This window comes from Melitaea cinxia, chromosome 10 (assembly GCF_905220565.1).
Source record: "Melitaea cinxia chromosome 10, ilMelCinx1.1, whole genome shotgun sequence".
In the NCBI taxonomy this organism is placed as follows: domain Eukaryota; kingdom Metazoa; phylum Arthropoda; class Insecta; order Lepidoptera; family Nymphalidae; genus Melitaea; species Melitaea cinxia.
Genome location: NC_059403.1, coordinates 7,408,240 through 7,430,240, shown reverse-complemented (window position 1 = coordinate 7,430,240; position 22,001 = coordinate 7,408,240). Strand labels below are relative to the sequence as shown.

At 33.3% G+C, this 22,001-nt stretch overlaps 2 protein-coding genes and 1 long non-coding RNA gene across 3 annotated transcripts in view; 1 reads left to right on the top strand and 2 right to left on the bottom strand.

Annotated features, from left to right (window-relative positions):
• Nucleotides 1–422: 422 nt before the first annotated feature.
• The window catches only part of LOC123657277, a 68,478-nt gene continuing 46,899 nt past the window's right edge, over nucleotides 423–22,001 (top strand). Inside the window, exon 1 of the mRNA XM_045592853.1 lies at nucleotides 423–789. The gene's annotated coding sequence lies outside the window, so the exon portion shown is untranslated. The remainder of the gene's footprint in view (nucleotides 790–22,001) is intronic.
• Nucleotides 10,988–12,818, bottom strand: LOC123657276 (putative nuclease HARBI1). The gene is made up of 5 exons (XM_045592852.1): nucleotides 12,718–12,818; nucleotides 12,205–12,401; nucleotides 12,003–12,135; nucleotides 11,530–11,671; nucleotides 10,988–11,440 (listed from the first exon to the last, which is right to left on the bottom strand). The coding sequence occupies exons 1-5, from the start codon at nucleotides 12,769–12,771 to the stop codon at nucleotides 11,025–11,027; spliced, it is 942 nt and encodes a 313-aa protein (XP_045448808.1). The 5' UTR covers nucleotides 12,772–12,818; the 3' UTR covers nucleotides 10,988–11,024.
• LOC123657278 lies at nucleotides 12,862–13,158 on the bottom strand. Its single transcript, XR_006743675.1, has 2 exons — nucleotides 13,073–13,158; nucleotides 12,862–12,949 (listed from the first exon to the last, which is right to left on the bottom strand). It is a non-coding gene; the product is annotated as an uncharacterized LOC123657278 (long non-coding RNA).

The following is a 22,001-nucleotide window of genomic DNA, read 5'->3' as shown; positions in this document are numbered from 1 at the left end:
TTTTTCGATAAGAAAAACGCGGTGGATATGGCAGAGCACGTATACTGTGACGAGGAACGAGATAGATTTGTGGCTCCGAGCAGTTCCAACTAGCGACGTGGACCAGATGACCGACAAAGTGGTGAAGACGGTGTGTAAAACTGTACACTAATCTGTAATATTTTTCTACCAGAATATATTTTATATTTTTTTGTTACAATAGTAATAGCAGTCGGAAAAGTTAAGTACTAAATTTTTGCTTATTCGATATATATTTCAACGATAACATATAAAAATTTATCGTGCAAGCTTTGCAATCGTTCCCGTTAACCCCGTATTACGATTTTACGGTATTTACTATAGACAAAGGTTTTTTTTTTCACAGTATTCTCTATCCATTTCACTCGCTGTCATTAATGTCGTGGTCGTAGCCAATCGAATTCCAGGAAAGTCAAAGTCCGTGATCGTGATCGGCCACACTGGGCCACACTCTAAGTTCTGTTACTCTGTTGATCTATAAAGTAATTTTCTGTTTGTGTCTGAAACATAGATCAACTGACAAAACAAATCATAACGATAGCTTCAGAACACTGAAGAGTCATTATTAAATACAATTAAGGTACAAAATAGCAAAGCAATCTTAATATAATCTTCCGAAGTAATCGAAAGAAGTGCCTAACATTTTCTAAGTCTTGTTATTTTACGATATATTGTCATTGAATTGTGTTCGTCGAGCGTTTAATGTTTTCCACGAGTTTTGCAATGGTCCGAGCTGTTTTCTAGCATCGTCTAGTAGTGTACAATATTTTGGTAAGTCATATGTTTACCTATTTTAGTATCGTTATAGTTTGACATTTAATTTACTTATACTTTTTGAATGCATGCTAAAACTTCGATTTTGATTCGAAAAATAAATTCATAAATTATTTTAATTATTTTTTCTCCATGTATGTAAAATAATATAACTTTCAGTAAGTTCATGACAACATAGTCTTCGTGCATATTATAAAAAGATAAATACTTTTGTAAATTTTTTTGGTAATAATGTACAATCCCGGCGAGCAATTAATGGGGTTGGGGGAAAGGGGGGGGGGGGTTGGGAGTTAGTGCGGGTTTTTCATCCCCCCGGACAACTATTTTCGTGAAACCCCGCTGTTACAGAGATATCGTGGTTGAAGTTTTGAGGTTGAAATTAACCTACCACCTTTAAGGTTAGAGTAACGCTTGGCTCCGGCGCTGCGGGAAGTGCAGCCCTTCCGCCCTTGCGTGCGAGGACTGTCCTCCCTCTGCGACTCCGGCTTAAAAAAACACTCGGGGTAGGGCAGACCAAGACCACGTGGATACTGGGGTGCTTCGATTCGGTTTTGGGTATTTTTCGAATTTGCACGCAATGTTACTAATTTTATTAGAATATTATGTCTGACGCGTTATTTTGTCTATTTGTCAGTTGTTAAAGGTCAGTTTGTATCGTATTTTGATCTTGCAGTAAAGATCGTTTTTACATAAACTTGTTCGAAAATAAGGCGTGATAGTCGCAGTACGGAGCATGAGTACACATACCGCAGCACCGGAATTAAGGTAGAGTCAGAAATCACAAAAATTTAACCTCTGATAAAAAATCTACCCGTATTGTACATAATAGCCTTTTTTTAAAATAAAGGTAAAATAAACATCCGAGTGCTTGTGTTATATTATATTTTAATTTTTCTAAAATATATTAGAAAAAGTGATGTTATTATCATTATTATTTGTTATTTTATTTTTCCATCAATTGATTTTTATTACAGTCTACAAACAACAACATAGTTTTAGCACATGTATAAATTTAAAAATATTTAGGGTTTCTGCTTAATTTTCTGACGCGCCGCTTTAAGTACCTTTCGAGTAACGTGCAATGGTCTGTTCCAGTTTTAATAGTTGACCATAGACGTTTTAAATGCATATGGGTATTTTTTACTTGGTAGTGAATTTTAGTGTCTTATTATTTTTAGTATTCTACTTATCGGTTTTATTGCTTTAGACTAACAAGGAAGAAGGAGGAAGAGGCCTCCATCCTCCAAGAGATCCACATTCGCAAATGTCTACATTATGATATACAGTGTGTCATTCAAAAAACAATAGATAAATCTAACATTAACTGCAATTTGTGTATTAAAAAAGATTTTTAGAGAACATACCATTCCCATTTCTGAAGTCATATGAAACATTATCGAAGTGTCATATAAAGAGGTTGATTTTACATTTTGTTTTTGTTTGTTATGTTAATTAAAAAAAAAAAAAAAAAAAGTTAAAAGTTAATACATATTGCAATTATTATTATAAGAAAGAATATGTTATGTTATTTTGATTCCACAAACAATATTGAAATGTACTGAGAATAAATTTAAAGTTAGTATTATAAAGAAATTAATCTAAAACTTATTATTCGGTACCGGGTTATATAGATGATAATTATGTGTGGACTTAATGATGCTGTATTTTATGCAAGATTTTACCAAATTTGTATAAGAACAGAGTTTATCCTATATATAAAATTCTCGTGTCACAATGTTAGTTAAAATACTCTTCCGAAACGGCTGGACCTATTTTTATGAAATTTTGTGTGCATATCAGGTCTTTTGCTGCGATAGCTGGCATATATATATATATATATATATTTATTAAAGAATAACTGTGGAGATTCTTGCCAGTTCTTCTCTGCAGAATCTGCTCCTTTTTGAGTTTGCTTATACTGTTCGTATATTGTATATATTTATGAACAGTGTTCATATATCTTGCTGAAATTCTCAATCGTTAATTAATAAAACCCTAATTAATCCACCCATGTTCATCTGAAAAAAAAAATATCTTTTGTAAAAAGTATGTATCTGATTAAAAAAAAAGTATGCAATAAGCATAAACCATAATGGTTTATGCTTATTGCATATAATAAGCCAATTTAGAAATAAATCTTTTAACAGATCTGGGATGTTCCTTGTGTCACAACGTTTTTGTGCATTGGCATAATGCTAATGTTAAAATAAATAGACTATGTAGAGTTATAACTACAATGTTTATTTTTAATGTAAAAGCATATTTTAGTCTTATCATCAAACAAAAAACATTTGTAACTGCAGAAAAACCTTAAACATATATTTCTTGCTGCACATTTTTCTTAGATTTTTTTTGTGAGCATAAAGTGAATAAGTATGTTGATATATTGGGCATTATTTTTATTTGAAATAGTAATAAATAGTAAGGTATAAGAAGAAGGATAAGGCTATCCAGAAGATTTGAAAGTTCAAATTGTATGTTCCTTTTATTTTAGCTATTCTTAAAAATTCGGGTGTCCGTAACTGGAACTATTCGAAAGTATCAGTATAATTCGAAAAAAAAAAAACTAATATCTACCTACACCTAATCATATGCGAAATCGATTTAACATTATTAAATATTCAGTATAAAAGGAAATGGACTAACTTCGGATTAACGTCAAGCGGTAATCCTGTTAGTATGAAAGTTAATAGAGCTCTATAACGTAGAGCTTTGTTTGACTCGTCGAAAGCAATAAAACTGGTCGTTGATGAAGAATAGGTAACTTTGTAAACAATTTATTTATTTTCTCTAGGGCGCTTAGACGTAATATTTAACGACCGATGAATTTGTAATTCGTGTAATGTTGTATGCAAAAAAATATGACGTAATACGTGACTAATTTTATCCAGCCTATTCGTCATCTGCAGAAGAGTAGAGTGGTGGATTTAGCTCCCATCGAAGGATTTCCAGAAGTCCTGCATGGACAAAGAGCTCAGCAGTGGGATATTACAGACTGAATAAATAAATAAAAAAAGTGTGTTTGTGCAATTAACATACGGCACTAGTGAAACTTCTGAAAAGTAGCCTTCGAGAGATTTTTTTCACTGAGAATATAAATTACTGTGTAATATGTTCTATCTCATTCTCTCCTATACATTTATGTTTATTTATCGTGACGCAATCACAACGAACCTAATAAAATTTAACTTCAAAAACGTAATATATATTTTGTCAGTGACATCTGGTATTATATTTTCAATTATTATTAATTATACTATTCGTTATAAGTCATATGCCCAGTAGTGTTATGTTACAGGCTGAATTTATTAATAATAGATTGCGAACAATATTTATTTATATTTATAGTATTTTAAATGTGTGTTAATCCTAGGCTAAAGGTTAACTAAAAATACTATTTTTAGTGTCTTCTAAATTTTATAAGGGTTGTAATATCGACAGCACCGATTTATCTTTAAAAAAAAGTCTGTGTACATATGTACGCACGTAAGAAGTTATATTTTATTGACTAGCTAACTTCACGTTGCTAACTTCTTCTTCGTTGACTAGCTAACTTCAGGGTGTCGGTTATTTGTGACGGTTTGTGCACGCATCGTAAAAATTTACTCTTATCATTTTTCCCTAACGTGAAAAAGAAGTAGTATAAGTATAACTGCAAAAAGGAGGAGGTTCTCAATTCGATTGATATTTTTTAAAATTTATGTTGCCTTTAAAAAGTTTGACTGTGTGGACCGATTTCAATGATTTTTGTTTTAAGCGAAAGGTGGTGCGTGTCATGTTGTTCCATTTAAATTTAGTTGCGATCTAACAAGTACTTTTTGAGCTAGATCTTATAATGCGTATTTACTTGACTATTTTTTCGTCGACCTATGTTGTATTTTGCCGCATAACTTTTTACTGAGTACCGATTTTAATGATTCTCGTTTTATTCGAAAGCTAATACTTGTCTTGTATTCCAATTTAAATTCTATTGAGATTTGATTACTTCTATTACTTCTTCCACAAGTTTACGCCAAAAATAACGTGAACTCATGTGTTTTGCCCATAGTCACCACGCTGGGCAGGCGGGTTGGTGACTGCAGTACTGGCTTTGTCGCACCGAAGACGCTGCTGCCCGTCTTCGGCCTGTGTATTTCAAAGCCAGCAGTTGGATGGTTGTCCCGCCATCGGTCGGTTTCTTAAGTTCCAAGGTGGTTGTGGAACCTTGTTATCCCTTAGTCGCCTCTTACGACACCCACGGGAAGAGAGGGGGTGGCTAAATTCTTTAGTGCCGTAGCCACACAGCACATTATTATTATATTTATTACTTCTTCTACTTTTTGAGTAATCTTTGATAGCGCGTATTTACTTGATTATTTTTCGTCTACTTACGTTGTATTACTTGCCGATGTAATTGCAGTCGGTTTTTTTTTTCGTTGGCAAGCAAACACCATTATTCATGTCTTTTCCATTCGTCGAAAGATTTTATTTCATTATTTCATTTTAAGACTAGCTGACCCCGCAAACGTTGTTTTGCCATATATTTTATTAACCTTCTCAATCCCCCCTCCCCTCTTATAACTTAGTGGAATAAAAATAGATGTTGGCCGATTCTCAGACATTACCCGATATACACAAAATTTCATAATATTTTATTAACCCTCTTAATCCCCCCTCCCCCCTATAACTTAGGGGTATGAAAAGTAGATGTTGTTCGATTCTTACGCCTACCCGATATGCACACAAAATTTCATGAGAATCGGTCAATCTGTTTCGGAGGAGTTTAACTACAAACACCGCGACACGAGAATTTTATATATTACATTTTATTTTTTATTATTCATGCAAATATTATTTCTTATTTAGACTACACCTCATCTGTCCTTATTCCTATATAACGTATTCTATTAGAGAAAGTTATGCCGGCCAATGCCAAGCTTTCGTTCTAGAATTAATTTAATGATTTAATATATTACGGTTTATGACGGTATAGATTTTGCTTTGCTTTTAGTTAGGACTTTAAGTTTATACCTCTAATAACGAGTAAACGACAAAATACAAGCCAATCCAATAAATATTTTTAAGTAATGCAATTCAAATATCAAAATATGCTATATTTATATATTTACTAAATTTTGTATTTTGTTTTTCTGTACAAGCTTAAACATTGCCAGTAATTGAAACACAGTAGGCTTTAAAAGAATTTCTTTAAAGTAGTTTTCTTTTATCGGATTCTCTTTCTAAGTGTTGCCAGTGTTAAATGTAAATCCTGAAAGAAAAGGACATGAAATATTCCATTAAATTACTTAATTTCTATTTAACGCTCCACCTATTCAAGGCTAGACTGGTAATAAAATTAGTCTAATGCCTTGTTTATGGGTGATTTTCGAAGGGTGGTAGTTTGCCTGTGATATTAAGTGAAACTTTTCAAATAAATTTTTTGGAAATAAAAAATTCAATAGTTTTTTTGGTATGTATGTTCATATGAAATTGCAAAACACAATTATTTTACAAAATTTTAAAAATAAATGTTTTAAGCAGAGTTTGATTTGAGTTGTTATGATAGGTAATACTTGCACTAGTAGTTGAACTAGACCATTTGCTTGGTTGACAATGCGTTTATTCTTTATTCATTCTATTTCAGTTCTGTGAGCTTCTCTACATCGGGCACTTATATCAAGTTTATTATATCAAAAACATTTTTATATCAAGAACATTTTTATATCTCAAAAAATAATCCCCCCTGCATTTCATAAAATAGTCCCCAACAAGGCACAAAACGGTTCCCTGGCGAAATTCAACAATATGAAGTTGAAAACTCACAATTACCCAGTTTATAGAGAAATACACATAAATGTATATGTTGTTTGAATTCTGTTATTTGTTTACAGTCATAATTGTAATAAATAAAATTATCTTAAAATTCGGCAACCCTGTCTATATTTTTGATAGCATGCGCGAAACGATCGTTAGTTATTTATGGGGTAATTCGATTTTACCCATCATAAAATGTTATCGATAGCAACTCAATTGATTGACTTTCACATTATTGGTTCATATTTGCATGTTAGAGAAGGTCACTAGCTTGAAGAACTGGGAGTTTAATATTTTTAATAATCTAATTAATCAATTAATCCATTTTATAGCTATATATTTTTTTCTTATGTTTATGCGAACTTCACTCATTATAATGAAAAAACTTTTTCGGATTATATAGCGGTTTATTAAATTTTTAAAAAACTTAATAATTATTAATGTTTACCGTATTTGTGGTTGGTCATTTTGAGTTTCCGCTATTTCAGTACTGTTTCATAAACTGACTAACAATAACTAGGTAAATTCAGTTTTGTGTATAAATCAAAGTGGTCGACCATTTAATAATTTCCTACACATTAATGATTATCACTTGGAATGTTATGTAAGTTATTTATTGATTGATAACACATTTGACCGCATTACTAAATATTGTGTATAATTTTGATACTAAATCGTTAAGTACTGATACAAAATAAATCACAAGAAATTATTATTAACGAATTTTTATAGATGCAATATGGATTATATCTTTTATTTATTATTCCTTGGCTATAAATTAGCTTAAGTAGTAGGTATTTGAAGTCTATTTGAATTAATAAATGTTTTCTGTTTTGTTTATTTTTTAAGTATTCTTTACTGTACTTTCACATGTTTTAGAATGTCAGTAGAACGAAAGTTGGCAAGGGCAACATTACCTTTAACAGAGACCTTCAGTCTCCCCATGACGGTGAGAAACTGTACTGAACTGTTGCGTATAGCTGCCGGGTACAGCTAGGCAATTCTCTAAGCGACGTGTTGTGGCTGTACTCGTCGCTGTGATCACGGATGTCACAGCCGTCACATCGTTCGCTGTGTTCAAGGCGTTATTTTTCGTATTCTCTAAGCTCTGTTATCTCGCCGACGATCTCTCGGCTGCGTGAGCGCACGGCTGTTCGCAAGGCTGTTTTTGAGGGATGGGCGTAGCCGTATTTGCACTATCGATATATTTTTGTCTCGTAAATATTGACTATTTCTTTGTGATAACAATTATGTTATTAGCATTTTTGAATACACAGTTGTATTTATGAATCACTTGAGTGTATTTGCTTAAAAATAATAGTAAATTGCCGACAAACGGGTAAAAATGTTTCTAGTAAATGTGGTCTTTGCATATTAAAATGACACTTAATAAAAAAAGTTAGCCCTACGTCAAATCGAAAAACGACACTTAACAAAATCGACGTCAAATTTTTTTATTTTATTTTATTTTATTTGGATAGCTTACAGCTTATTATAACTATAACTCATACAGAATATGAATAAAAAAAAAGCTAATAACAAGCTATCACATGTAGAAACTAAAAAAATCTATATAATGCTAATAAGAATAGTTAGTTACCAGTGTGCACAGATTCCATCATAGATTTAACAATCGCCATTTTTATGGTACTGATACTCCCATGGAATAAGTCGATATCAACATTAATATTATTGCATGCCCGACAAGCTCTATTAAGTACACTATTCTGTCGGTAGTTTGTACCTGAGGATGGAATAATAAACGGCTTATAAGTATTGTTACGAGATGCACGTGACGGTATCCTGAACAACACTCTATGCAGCAGATCAGGGCAGTCGATTACAGCTCTTACTATTTTGAGAAGGAAAGTAATATCTAAAACACTGCGTCTTAAGAAGAGAGGCAACAGGTGAAATTTCGAACAACGCTCGTTATATGTCATATTGGGAATGCGGAATTTGAAATTTAAAAATCGCGTAAACCTTTTCTGAATTTGTTCAATTGAATTAATATATATGTCATATCTAGGATCGAAAGAGATAGATAGAAATCTAAAATAGAGTTGAGTAAACAAAAACAAACAAAACATGTTAAACACATTAAACTTAGTCATAAGAAATAAAAATAAAATAAAATCGAATGTTAGAAAGTCAAGTGCCACACTTGCATACACTTTAAATTGGATATGGGGTCGATTCGAGCGACCCACGAAAACCACTTAAAATATTTTGTGAAACTTGGGAACATGTGCATTAATAATGTGTTCAGTCAATCAGTATTGCCTAAACAAAACGTTATACTGTTGTGCCAACCATTTGTGCATCGCATAGTAAACATAAAAAATCTAAATTGAACAAGTAAGTATTACTTTACTATCACATATTATGTTTCTCGTACGACGTAGCAGTATTTTTTTCTAAGGTAAGTTGGTTTACAATCTAAACACTTGCTTGCAGTGGCTCGTAACGCTGGACCGTCCTCAGTACAATTGGAGAAATTGATTGAATTCATGGAAGTGAGATCAGACCTTGCCACTGGACATGCCCGTACAGCTAATGCTAGGACCCGTATGCAAAATGGCTGGACCGAAATAGCTACGGTGTTAAACAGTGTTGGCAACGGGTGTATAAAAGAGTGGAAGCAGTGGGCTAAGGTATGTAATTAATGAATAGTAGTGTTAGTACAATAATATGCATAATGTTTAAGTTTGTTTAGATGTGTAAATGTCAACTTTCTATGTGATTATCTTTTTTGTTTATAGTACTGGAAAGATAAAAAAGCTGCCACAAAAAGGAAGGCAAATATTGCGCAGACTGCTATGCAGAGGACAGGTGGTGGGGTCGATGTAGACGTGGTGGAGCTGTCAGATCTGGAGAAAAGAATTCTGACCATTTCTGGTGGTCTGAGTTTTGCTTCTGGTGATAGGAATTTAGCAATCAATCCATTTCATGTATGTATATAAGACATGTCTTGATAAACAAAATTTAAGCTTTTACAACATCAGCTTCCATAGTTTATTAATCATAAAAATTTATTGTAAGAATTAATTTGATTTTTATTTTTTGTTTGTAGGAACAAGGAAATGCTGTTCAGCCCCCTCTAGGCTCTGAAACTAGCAGTCACTCAGAAAGCATCTTGCGGCAGTTTCATGTGAGAGTAATATTTTTATTTAATTTAAATTAATATCATAAAATTAATATAATATTTATAAAATTAATATAATATTTATAAAATTAATAATCTAAAATACTAGCAGTGTCTTAAATTATGTTTTTAGAAAATTCCTGATCCACCACGAATAGTAGGAATAGTATCTATCAGTAATTATCAAAATTTTTACACTTGTAGAAGGTCCACAATTACTTAAAAAAATTCTTATTCACTGCCTCTTATGTAAAATATAAGTCAATAATAATTTTAGATATTTAATTGTCTACTCAATGTATTCGGGTATTAAAAACTGGGTATTTCGGTATTAAAAACTATTGATTAATTTTTAGGACGAAACTGTAGCTGTTGTTGTTGGAGACACAGTAGCAGAAAATCTACAGACACCAACGATTTCTACTCCACCAGATGAGTCTGAAGGTGTACGGATACAGGATGAAGTTGAAATGGTAAATTTATACATGTTTATTAGGCAGAGGGTTATAATTATATTTAATATTATATTAAATCTATAAATTTAGACAATATTCAACAGTTTTTTTTTATTTACAGGTATCCCCCTCTGAAAGAGACAGAAATGTTGAAGTGGCAGGGGAAATGCCATCAATACCAAGCGATAGTGTCGGTGGCGCGCGAAGGCGCATTTTGTTCGATTCCCCCAGTCAGCGCAGGGGCTCATCCGTGCCTACACCGACACAAAGACCCACTTCTAGCTCGCAGCAACGCCGCCGCACAGCAATGACGTCACCTCGCGGAGGGGTATCTGCGGGACGCCGACGTCTCCTGCGACGGTCTCCCCCGTCACAGCGTCGCTCCGAGATGGCAAGCCTTATCCAAAGGTTTATAGCCATCGAAGAGCAACGTGTTGAGGCAGAGCTTACCTCAGCTCGGTCTCAGGAGGCCTTAGCACGGGCGCGGGAAGCCGATGCACAAGGTCCCATCATAATGGCGGCAGCAATAGATCGCCTCGGTGACATTATACGCGACGTCACAAAGCAATCACTTAAAGTAATTCTACATTTTAGAGCTCCTGATACCTAGCTCTAACACGTAGAATTAAATTTAAGTGATTTTTGTTTTTTTTTTTTGTTAGTTAATAATACAATTTTATTTTCATATTATTTTTATTTCATTATTTTGATAAAAAAAAAAATAATAGCTATGATTTAATTTTGTACTCTAATATTACAATGTTAAAATTAAATAATTATAAGTAATAATATTTAAATAATAATATATATATAATAAGTAAAGCAGGTTACACTTTTATTTAATGCCTCCCACGCCATAAAATATTTATAAGTTGCTGGCGGGAAGCCCGACCACGTTCTAGGGCGCCTAGAGATGCCGACTCTATGGGATGACCCTCACTTTGCAGCACTTCATTTGCGCGAATTTCTTCTTCTTGCAAATTATGTGGCAACTCTAATACTGGTAATCCAGCGCGATTACAAATATTGTGCAAGATACAGCAAGCAATAATGATTTTAGACACCATTTCTGGATCATAGTGTAAAACTCTATGAACCAGAAGACATCTAAATCTGCCCTTTAAAATTCCGATTGTCCTTTCAACACTATTCCTTGCTGTACTATGCAGTGTATTGTAGTGCTCCTCTGGAGAACCAGGCTCAGGATTGGCACATGGGGTCATCAAGTAGGATCTCTGCCCATAAGCAGAATCACCTGTGAACAATTAATATTATATTAAATAAATTACCAACTGCCTTTCCACTATTCAATGTCAACTGTAAACAATGTTATTTTTTTCATACCTAACAAATATGCTGTCTCTCCCGCATTGTTTAGTTGCTCCAGGTGATGCTGTATGACTGAATTATTAAAAATGAAGCTGTCGTGTGTAGCCCCTCCAAATGTAGCATCCACATGTAATATATTCAGATCACAGTCATTTATCTGCAATGCAAACATCATTAAATAGTTAATACTAATATTCATTTTTAAACATTAATATATATTATAATATTTATTATTTCTAAATTATGAAATGATCAATACTAGTCTCTATACATAATTATAATATAATATAATCTCTATTCTCATAAGCACAGACCAAACGGAATAATCCATTTAAAAAAAAATACAGTCAAATTGAGAACCTCCTCCTTTTTTGGAAGTCGGTTAAAAATCAGTTTTCAAGATAAATTAAATATTTTTATTTATAGGTAATGTATTTTTATCTTTTAATAAACCAATGGGTGTTTATATTCTATAATACAACACTCACAATTAAAACATTTCTAGCATGGTAACCTTTTCTGCAGTAATATCTTTCTTCTTGTATTTTGGGACGAATCATGGCCACCAAAGTACCATCAACACATCCAATCACACCAGGAATTTTAAATTTCTCAAAAAATCTGCAACAAAAGATAAAGGTCAAACAGAAGTGTCGACAAAGGTGACTTAAATATATTTACTTTAAGTACCTTTGTTTCAGAGTTTCTCTTTCATTACGATTTTGTGGAAATCTTATATACTTTTTAATTATGTCAGGATGATTTAGTGCATTGACAATTGTATTAATAGCTCGGCTGGCAGATGGTTGTGATACATAATTAAAAAATGATTTTCCAACTATATTATGGTAGCTTCCAGTGGCCAAAAAAGATAGGGTGCATAGAATCTGGAAGAAAAAAGATTATTGTCATTTCATATAGTCGTAGATAATAATAGATTAGTAATAGAAAAACAAGGTTTCACTATAAATTATCAATGTTATATAAATACATAGTAATATTTTTATATGTATATTACTATACTAATATATAACTATTCGCTTAACTATTGTTATTGGATAACTCTCAATATAATTATGTACATACTTACACTGAGGCTTCTACATAAACCCAGTGTGAACTAGATGTATGTTGTAACACAAAAGATTTTACTACAAAGATCAATTAATAAGTAGACAAATAAGGTAGTTCCGGTAGTATCACCTTAGTGTGATGACTGAGCCCACCACGCCGTACTTGTTGGGGCAAAAAAGGCATGAGATCGTCTTCCAATATTTCTATAAGATCCCTGGTGAGTCTGTAGTTGCGTATGTAATCTCTGTCTGATGATATTTTATAAAGACTGCGTATACTGCGACTTTGACGTCTTTTGTGTAAATCGTCTAGCCTTTTAGCTTCTTCTAGAAGGTACAACATACACAATACTCTTGCGGCCCTGTTATCACAAAAAAAAAATAAGTATAAGTATGTACCTATATTTTTTTATTTTACTGCTTCATGTGTTCTTAGTTCTAAATAGATTTAAAAGAAACATATTATGTAGGTACTAAATACTTACATTTTTATAGAGTAATCCAACTTAAAATATCACTAAAACAAACTAAACACAATATAAATGGACTGAAAATCCTTGGCTACAGCCACGGAATTGTAGCTTTTCGTTTGACACTAAAAGTTGTAAGCGTACGCCGAGGCTGCGGTTGAAATTTGTGGCTGTTTTGCTTGGAGAATACCGATTTCATAATAAGAACATACAAATATTTGTTTTCAAATCACGCCGTCTACAGCCATGCGGCGCTAGTGTCGAACAGCGTAGAAATTAATCTTAGGGAATACCCTTATAGCCCTCGTCGCTGTAACAGCGGCTGTCATCTAGGCTGTAACGATATTTACGCTTAGAGAATTGCACAGCAGTAGTGCAGGAGAAAAGTTTATAGTTCGTACAACACGTAGGTATATTTTTGTTAAAAAAATGTAAAATGTTCGATACACTTTTAGTAACCCGTTAGTTTTTTGTTCTGCTTGATGTGCAGTTAGTATATTTCCATGAAAATACTTAGGAACCGTACTGAAATAGAATAGAATGAATAAAGAGTATACGCGTCGTCAACCTCGAAAGTGGTCCAGTTCAACTACTAGCGCAATTAGTAACTATGATAACAAATGTGGAAATTAAATTACAATTTGAAAGTACTTGAAATATACCGTAACTACCAATCAAACAATTTTATCCATACAAACGTTTAATAACGTGTTTTTGTTTTTTAATCAGTGGTAAAAAGAGAAAAAAAAAAACAGTGTGATTTAGACCACACGACTGAAGTAAAACTTACGAAATTTAAGTCTCTTTCTTTCTACCTATCTTCCCTAACTTGTATCTCCGTCTCAATTTCCGTTCGCCTCGCTCGATCACACTCTTCGTAACGCCCTCGTCACGCATTCACCGGCTTACTTGCAAGTCAAGCGTGCGTAAGGAAGTTTTACTTCAATAACAAAAGAAACAACTAAAGAAATTTTAATGAAAAGAGCATACATTAGAATTTGTACACTGGACTTGACGGCTTGATTTTTATACTGAAACTAGCCGACCCAGCAGATGTTGTTTTGCCATATAATTATGTTATTAATCCCCTTAACATCCCCCCCCCCCAAATATAACGAAAGTGGTATGAAAAATAGACGTTGGCCGATTCACAGGCTTACTTGATATGCACACAAAATTTCGTAAAAATCGGTCCAGCCGTTTCAGAGGAGTATGTATGGTAACTAACATTGTGACACGAGAATTTTATATATAAGATATTAAAAGCGACTTAAACTAATAGAACTGCAAAATGTTTTGAATTAATTTAATTTTATTTTTATTTTGAATGAATGAAATTTAATACCTTTATGCGATAAACTTATGGTTCAATGCTATTTATTGGTGGTGCTATTTATGTGTAATTTACATATTTTAGTAAAACGTGAAAAAGATAATTGTAGTTTTAAGATTGCATCACCATTAAATAATAGTTTCGTAATTTTTTTCAAGTTTAATTACCTTTTTTGATGTCGTCTTTCAAGTCTGAATATTTATATATGCAAATAGCTATTCGTAAAGTAGACACATTTCTATCGAATATAAAAAAATCATACATATGAAGCAAAAACCCTAAAATTGAATTCAAAATAGTGGATACGTCAAAACTCAAGTAAATTGATACTGGTTATTGTGTTATTTAAACTAAAATGTTTTACGATTTGTATTTTAAAAATTTAATATTTTGTTGATGGTTAATTTTTGTAATAGCTATTGACTTATTATATAGGGCCAACCCGCCTGCCTGGCAAGCGTGGCGATTAAATCAAATCCCCCTAATGACACACACGACTAAAAATTGTCCCCCATTCCCCGGCGGCCCCGCTAGTCCTGGCTACGGTGGCGGCCACGGTAACGGCGGGTCAGGGGGCCATAATCTCCGGCAGAAGCCAGACCACCACACCCAACGACGAAAATTGGCCCTAGCAACATATAACACTACGACGCACTATGGGAAAATCGCGTATGTTTCGTCTCAAAACTCCGTATCTCAGTTGTTTCAAAACTAAATGAGCTGTAATTTTGCACACATATACTTGTATGTACAAAGTTTAATGGAAATAATTTTGATTTTGAAAATTCTGTTTATTAATTAATTTAAGAAATAAAACTTAAAAAAATACATGCATTCATATCATATTCATTCATTCATATTGAAAAAAAAAACAAAATTTGTCTTTTTTTTGTAATTTACATAAAATGGAATAATAGTAGCAATCGAGAAAAAATACACAGGTCATCAAAAAAATCGACCCACCCACTTTTTGTTTAATATTTATCGATTGTTTCACAGATAAGCTGTTTCACACGTTTGTTTTTTATTTTGAGGGTCGGTTACGATGTTTGGCATCTTATTTGTCGTAAATCTTATTGAACTTGAAGGTACTTAACCATTTCTTATACAGAAACACTGTTGAGTACTGATTTGATGGTTTTACATCGTAACAAATTCGAATCGTTCTTTGAGTCCGGAAGAGCCCTTTGTAGGGATTACTTGTTAATAACGTTAAGTTTATTTACTGTGGCTGTATTTTGATTCATTTTGACTAAAAATAATGAACACTACAGAAGCTGAGGCGGCCCAAGTTGTGGCTTTGCTGCAACAAGGCATAAGTCAACGTATCGTGGCCAGGAGGTTAAATCTGAGCCGTTCTGCAGTTCGGCGAGTTTACCAAAGGTTTCTGGAGACTGGGCAGTATCGAAGAAGGTCTGGATCTGGAAGACATAGAGTGACAACTCAAAGAGATGACCGCTTTATAGTGTTATCAGCTCTACGGAATCGACACCTATCTGGTGTTGATCTCCAGCGACGCTTACGCGAAGATCGGGGGGTGGCTATAAGTGACAGTACTGTAAGAAGGAGACTTCGTGAGCAGAATTTAAGACCACATAAGCCAGCAACAGGACCACAATTGACCACAGCTCATCGACAAGCCAGACTTCAATTCGCACGTAATCATATCAACTGGACCATAGGCCAATGGGAGTCAGTTCTTTTTAGTGATGAGAGTCGAATGACTTTACACGGTTCTGATGGACACCGTAATGTCATGCGACGGCCAGGTGAACGTTATACCCAGTGTTGCATAAGGGAAACTGTCAGTTATGGTGGGGGCTCTGTAATGTTTTGGGGTGGAATATCTTTGACTGGACGGACGGAGCTGGTTTTCATACGAAGAGGTGCTTTAACTGCTGCACGCTATATCACAGAGATCTTAGAAGACCATGTGATGCCTTATGCCGGCTATATTGGAGAAAACTTTGAATTAATGCATGATAATGCACGACCACACGTAGCGCGCATCACCACCGATTACCTTCAAGAGGTTGGCATTCGGGTAATGTCCTGGCCAGCAAGAAGCCCCGATCTCAATCCTATAGAGCATATGTGGGACACCCTAAAACAAAAGGTTAGAGCCCGTAATCCAGTCCCTACAACATTAGGAGACCTGGAAACCGCCATTAGGGAAGAATGGAACCGAATCCCTCAAGAGACCATTAAAATCTTGATAAGGTCATTAAAACGGCGGATGCAGGCCGTCATTCGAGCAAGAGGAGGGAATACGCAATATTAAATTGCAACAATTGTATGCATACCATTTAAGACTAAAAAACTAGAGCGTATTAAAAATTAATCAAAAAATCGTGTAAAATTAAAGATTCTGATTTTTAAATCAAAATCTTAAAAAAAAAAACATTTTGATGTTTTAATTGTGATTAAATTGTTGTAAATAAACAAGTTCAATAAAACATTATTCAGTACTAAAAAGTTTTGTTGTGATTTGTTTAAAAAAAACGTGATTATCGGTAAAAACGCAGGTGGGCCGATTTTTTTGATGACCAGTTTATATGTACAAAATTCAGGAAGCTCCTACAGATTTTCGTTGATAGCAAGAAGGGCCTTGGCTTCATCTAAAAGTTCTTTCGATATTGTTTCTGAGGTGTTTCTCAAACTTGATATGTATGGATCAGAAGTGTAAAATAAGGTATGGAACACGTCTTCAGTGTATGTTGCCAATGATGACATATGGACCCGAGACGTGGCTGGTCGCTAAATATGGGCCCTTATAAGAAGGCTTATAGTCGCTCAGCGGGCGATGGCGATGGAGAGGGCAATACTCGGTATTTCCCTACGTGACAAAGTCAGAAATGAAGAGATCCGTAGGTGAACCAAGGTAACCGACATTGCTCGAAGGATCGCACAGCTGAAGTGGCAATGGGCAGGACACATAGCTCGACGAACCGATGGCCGATGGGGCGGAAGGGTTCTCGAGTGGCGACCGAGTACCGGGCGCTGCAGCGTTGGCAGGCCCTCCCACGAGATGGACCGACGATCTGGTCAGGGTCGCGGGAAGCTGCTGTATGCGTGCTGCGCAGAACCGATCGATACACTTTCGCTTCGCTTTAGGGGAGGCTTATGCTCAGCAGTGGGCGTCCTTGAGCTGGTAATGATGATGATGATGATGATTGACTTATTTAATCATTTATATTTTACAAGTCAAAAATTGAGATTTCATATAAAGATATCATTCTATATCAGTGCTTATTTGCGCATCTATTAGTATGAGACTGTTGGGCCTGTAGGGCAGTATTAGCTAAATTTCAAAAACAATTGCGGTTTTAACTTATTTATTTCGAAGTTATTTTACCGATTAAAATGAATACTGAAATAATAAAAAAACAATCAATGATTGTAATTCAGATGTAACAGAAGTGATTATTTTTAATAGACTTTAAAAGGAGAGTTCTGTTTTCGAATCTTTATGTGTGTGCGTTTGTGCGTTGTGTGTTTCGTTTTGTGACGTCTCTGTCAGTTTCTTTTTTTTTTAAATTAATTTAGAGATTTATACAAGAGTACATGTCAGTTCTTTCGTAACTTATTCAAACAAAACACTCGAATGAGACTTGTAAATCTGAAAAGAGTATTGCTCCGTAGATGTTAGACGAGTAAATACACCGCAGAACATTTCATTATCAAAGGCACCATAATCAAGTCTCACATATTTTCTGATAGATGGAAATCGTTGGCATTTAGTTAACATTTTTTCCATTTTAAAAACTGTACTCCATGTTCTCCAAATTAAATAACGGAATTTTCAAGAAATCGATAGAATTCAGTAAATAACCGGTGTGTTCTTAGTCGTTTTTATAGTTCTTTTAAGGTTTCTAAACCAGTTTGCGTATTTTTTGTATAGAGAAGCATATGGCAAAAGAAACATGGCGATGATTTGATGACAAATTATTTTTATTATTAGGGTTCGATCCCGCACGTGACAAACATATTGGCCATAGTGCACAAAACAAATTTTATTTCGTTTTTACTCGTACAATTTGAAAGTTGAGTCGGACATTAGATATACAAATACAACGTTTCTTAAACATAGTTTGTTACAGATTTTAAGACAGAACTAGACTTTACTCGATAACCTGTTTCGTTACTAAAAATAAATCGAGCTCTGCATCTCATAAAAGCTAAAAGAGCAAAATGTTGAAGTATCATTTTTAAGACAAGTTTTTGATTGGACATTTAGCTGCCTTTTTATTTACATTTAGTCCTTCAAAGAAGAGACTAGTTGATACTATAATAATTGAAGTTTCTAGAATGGATTTTTTGCTGAATAATAGGATGTTAGAATACATAAGCGACTGTTTACATAACATCATGCTATCGTCTCGAGTTCAATGAAACATTTGACTTGGTATTCCTTTCACGTAACTATTTGTAATGAATAATATTTTTAAAATAATTTCAAAGTAAGTTCTGTTACTTTTACCGTGTATCGTGTGCTGTTTACGTAGTTCCTCAAATAAACAGCCTCATTCGAGTATTGAAATGTTTTCTGTAATTTATTATTGTAAGATTTCGTAATTTACTTAGTGGTTGATTTTATTCTTTAAATTAACCAAAGTCGAGTGATAATTGTTCTAAAATTTGATTTTTCTAGAAGTTACAGTACTGGTATACTTAAAACTATAATGGTTATAGTTGACGATTTAAACTTCTACTACAATTATCATATTGTAATACTTTTTTGTGCTGCTTTAATAATAAAAAAAAAAAAAAAAAAAAAAACTAGCTACGCGAATTATGTTGCAATTTTCTAAATAACTTAATTTAAACTTCCAAGTGAAATTCAGTTTTGTTATAAATTGTAATATTATTATTAAGTATTGCCTCCGACCTTGCAGCGTAGATATTTCTTCGTTTAAGTTTTTGATATTTTAGAGTAAATTAATTTTTAGTTAACAGAAAAAATCTTACAAAAATCTTTAAGTTATTTTATTCGTATTCAATAAATATTTTTTTTTAGGAATTGTTACAGGTACCTACAACGATGTATCATAGTTACAAATTTAAATTAAGTCAGAAATCAAACATTAAGTTGTAGACGTAACGTCAAACCGAGCCTATTCCCGGGATAGATACGCATACGGGCTAGGATCGATGCGGCATCCGCACTGCGGTTGATCTCGCAACCTGCTCCTTAAGTCCTTACCATGAATCAAAAATATACTATATTACTAAATAAACTAGGCCGAAGGTAACACTTAATTCTACTCAGGCTTTCTTTAGTACTTACTTTTATAATGGTGCCGGTGTCGGTTATATGACATAATTATAGTTTATAGGACAGCTTCGAGTGTCACACTATAGTTCATTCATTTCTACGTGACATTGGCGAAATCATCTGTGTTCATTTGGCACCATTTGAAAGCCATTAACCCTAAAGAAGAAGAAGAAGAAGCTCATGCACGTTGCTGAATTTCGTTTACTTCGTTTTTACCTTATTTTGTTTTACCCTTTGTAAACATTATCGAATTAAAGCAATTTCATTGATATGTATGAATAAATTGTTAATTTTTAAAAAATTTAAGAATAAAAATATAAATGTGGTACTAAAATTATCAAATGTCCTAAATTTTGTCTAGTTAGATTTTTTACAAAACTATTATATTCTAAAAACATTAAACGATGAATATATTACAATAAAATTACATAAGTATTTAAAAGTAGCTTTAATTATTTTGTGCTAATAATTTGATAATGAAGAAATAACAAGTAGTTAAATTTTAATTGTTTGGATTAAAGATGAAATTCTGTGTCCGGGGCTCGAAAATACATACACTATATAGGTAAGGCTATATGAATCATATTTTGTCTTAGTTAGCTAACACTGCTAGTTGCTCTGCCCACAGCGCTGCACTACTAGTGACCCGCTCCGGCTTCGCACGGTTGCAAAAACTACCAGTATTCCTCTATTATATTATGCATGTATTATACATATAAACCCTCCTCTTCAATCACTCTATCTATTAAAAAAAAACCGCATCAATATCCGTTGCGTAGTTTTAAAGATTTAAGCATACATAGGGACAGGGAAAGCGACTTTGTTTTATACTATGTAGTGATTTATATTATTTTTACGAGATGCCTCTCCAGGGTAAAATATTTATTTCCACTTATTTATACATTATACGTCCATAAGATTTTTGGTAAATTTTTGTATACTTTTTAAAGGATATTAATTAAAATTAATTTTTTTATAGCCTTTAGTAAACTTTTCTTTCAAACTCGTTATAATAGATATTTAAAAATTATCTGGTACATAAATATTGTCATTGAAGTAAGGTGTTTCTGATTGAATATCGTAATAGGATTTCGAATATTGCATGGCTTCGGTTATAAACAATCTTTAATGGGCTCTATATTCGAATTTAATTTTTTTTAAACTATTAAATTGTCTTAAACTAACATAGTTGTAAGGTTAACTAACAAGTAGACTGTAAATGTCTTAAATAAATGAATATATTATTATTATTATTATTAAAGCGTTTTATAGACGAGTTCTTATGTAAAGCCATTTTTTTATAAAACTAATTGTATCAGTAACTTCGTTTGCGATACAAACAATGTATTTACGTCCCCTACTAATGGAACCTAATCAATTCCGGGTTCACAAGTACACCCTATCCCACAGTATGAATTTAACAAGTTTCATTCAACAATTTAGTATGCTTTTGGTGAGGCGCGCAGCCTAACAAATGGGCAGGCAGAACAAAAATAAATAAATAATAATACTTTTTTTGATTTAATATAAATTATAGGGTGTCCTCCAAAAGTATTTTTAAAATATCTTCAATGTATGTCCCATCTATGGGAATAAGTTTGTTCTTATATGGAGGAGACGACTTATTTTGTCAGCCACGCTGGTGCACTTCGTCGGCAATGTTTCGGTAGGCCGTATACCGAGATGTTTACACCTACCGCTCAGCGCGAGATTTGTTTTAAAGACGATTTTAGCTCATGACGTTAGACAAGAGGGCAGGTGGGAAATTCATGTGATCTTTCTGTTGAGGTATCTTGATTCTAATCTTTGAAAAGTATATAAATCTTTGGCCTTATATCAAGTCGAATTAAAAATTTCTTTATTCAATTAACACACAAATAAATTAATAACAGTTCTTGTGAAGATGCCACTGAATTAAAATGTAGATCCTTTTGAGAAGAATTGGAAAAAAATTCAGCAAATGTGTTAATAACTAGTCACAATTATTGTGATACTTGTATATATATATATATATATATATATATATATATATATATATATATATATATATATATATATATATATATAATCTGAATCTCGTAGACGGCTCCAACGATTTTCATGACATTATGTATTAGTATGCAGGGGATTTTTGGGGAGATAAATAAATCTAGCTAGGATTTATTTTTAGAAAATATCGTTTTATCCCAGTTTTTAGACAATGAAAAAATGGCTACAATATCGTTAGAATACGAAGGTAAATTTCGGACTTGTCGATTAAGTTGTAAAAGCTCAGGTGGGAAATCAGCCGGTTGCGATCGACCGAAAAGACTACGGTTCAAATCCTTAAATTTCCA

Excerpts from the sequence above, each read along its gene's own strand:
- LOC123657276 (XM_045592852.1), bottom strand. The coding sequence starts at position 12,771 with ATGCCTTTTTTGCCCCAACAAGTACGGCGTGGTGGGCTCAGTCATCAC. Across the intron at positions 12,136-12,204 it reads AGAGAAACTCTGAAACAAAG|ATTTTTTGAGAAATTTAAAA; the intron begins GTACTTAAAGTA and ends CTTTTGTTGCAG. Across the intron at positions 11,441-11,529 it reads AGAGACAGCATATTTGTTAG|GTGATTCTGCTTATGGGCAG; the intron begins GTATGAAAAAAA and ends AATTGTTCACAG.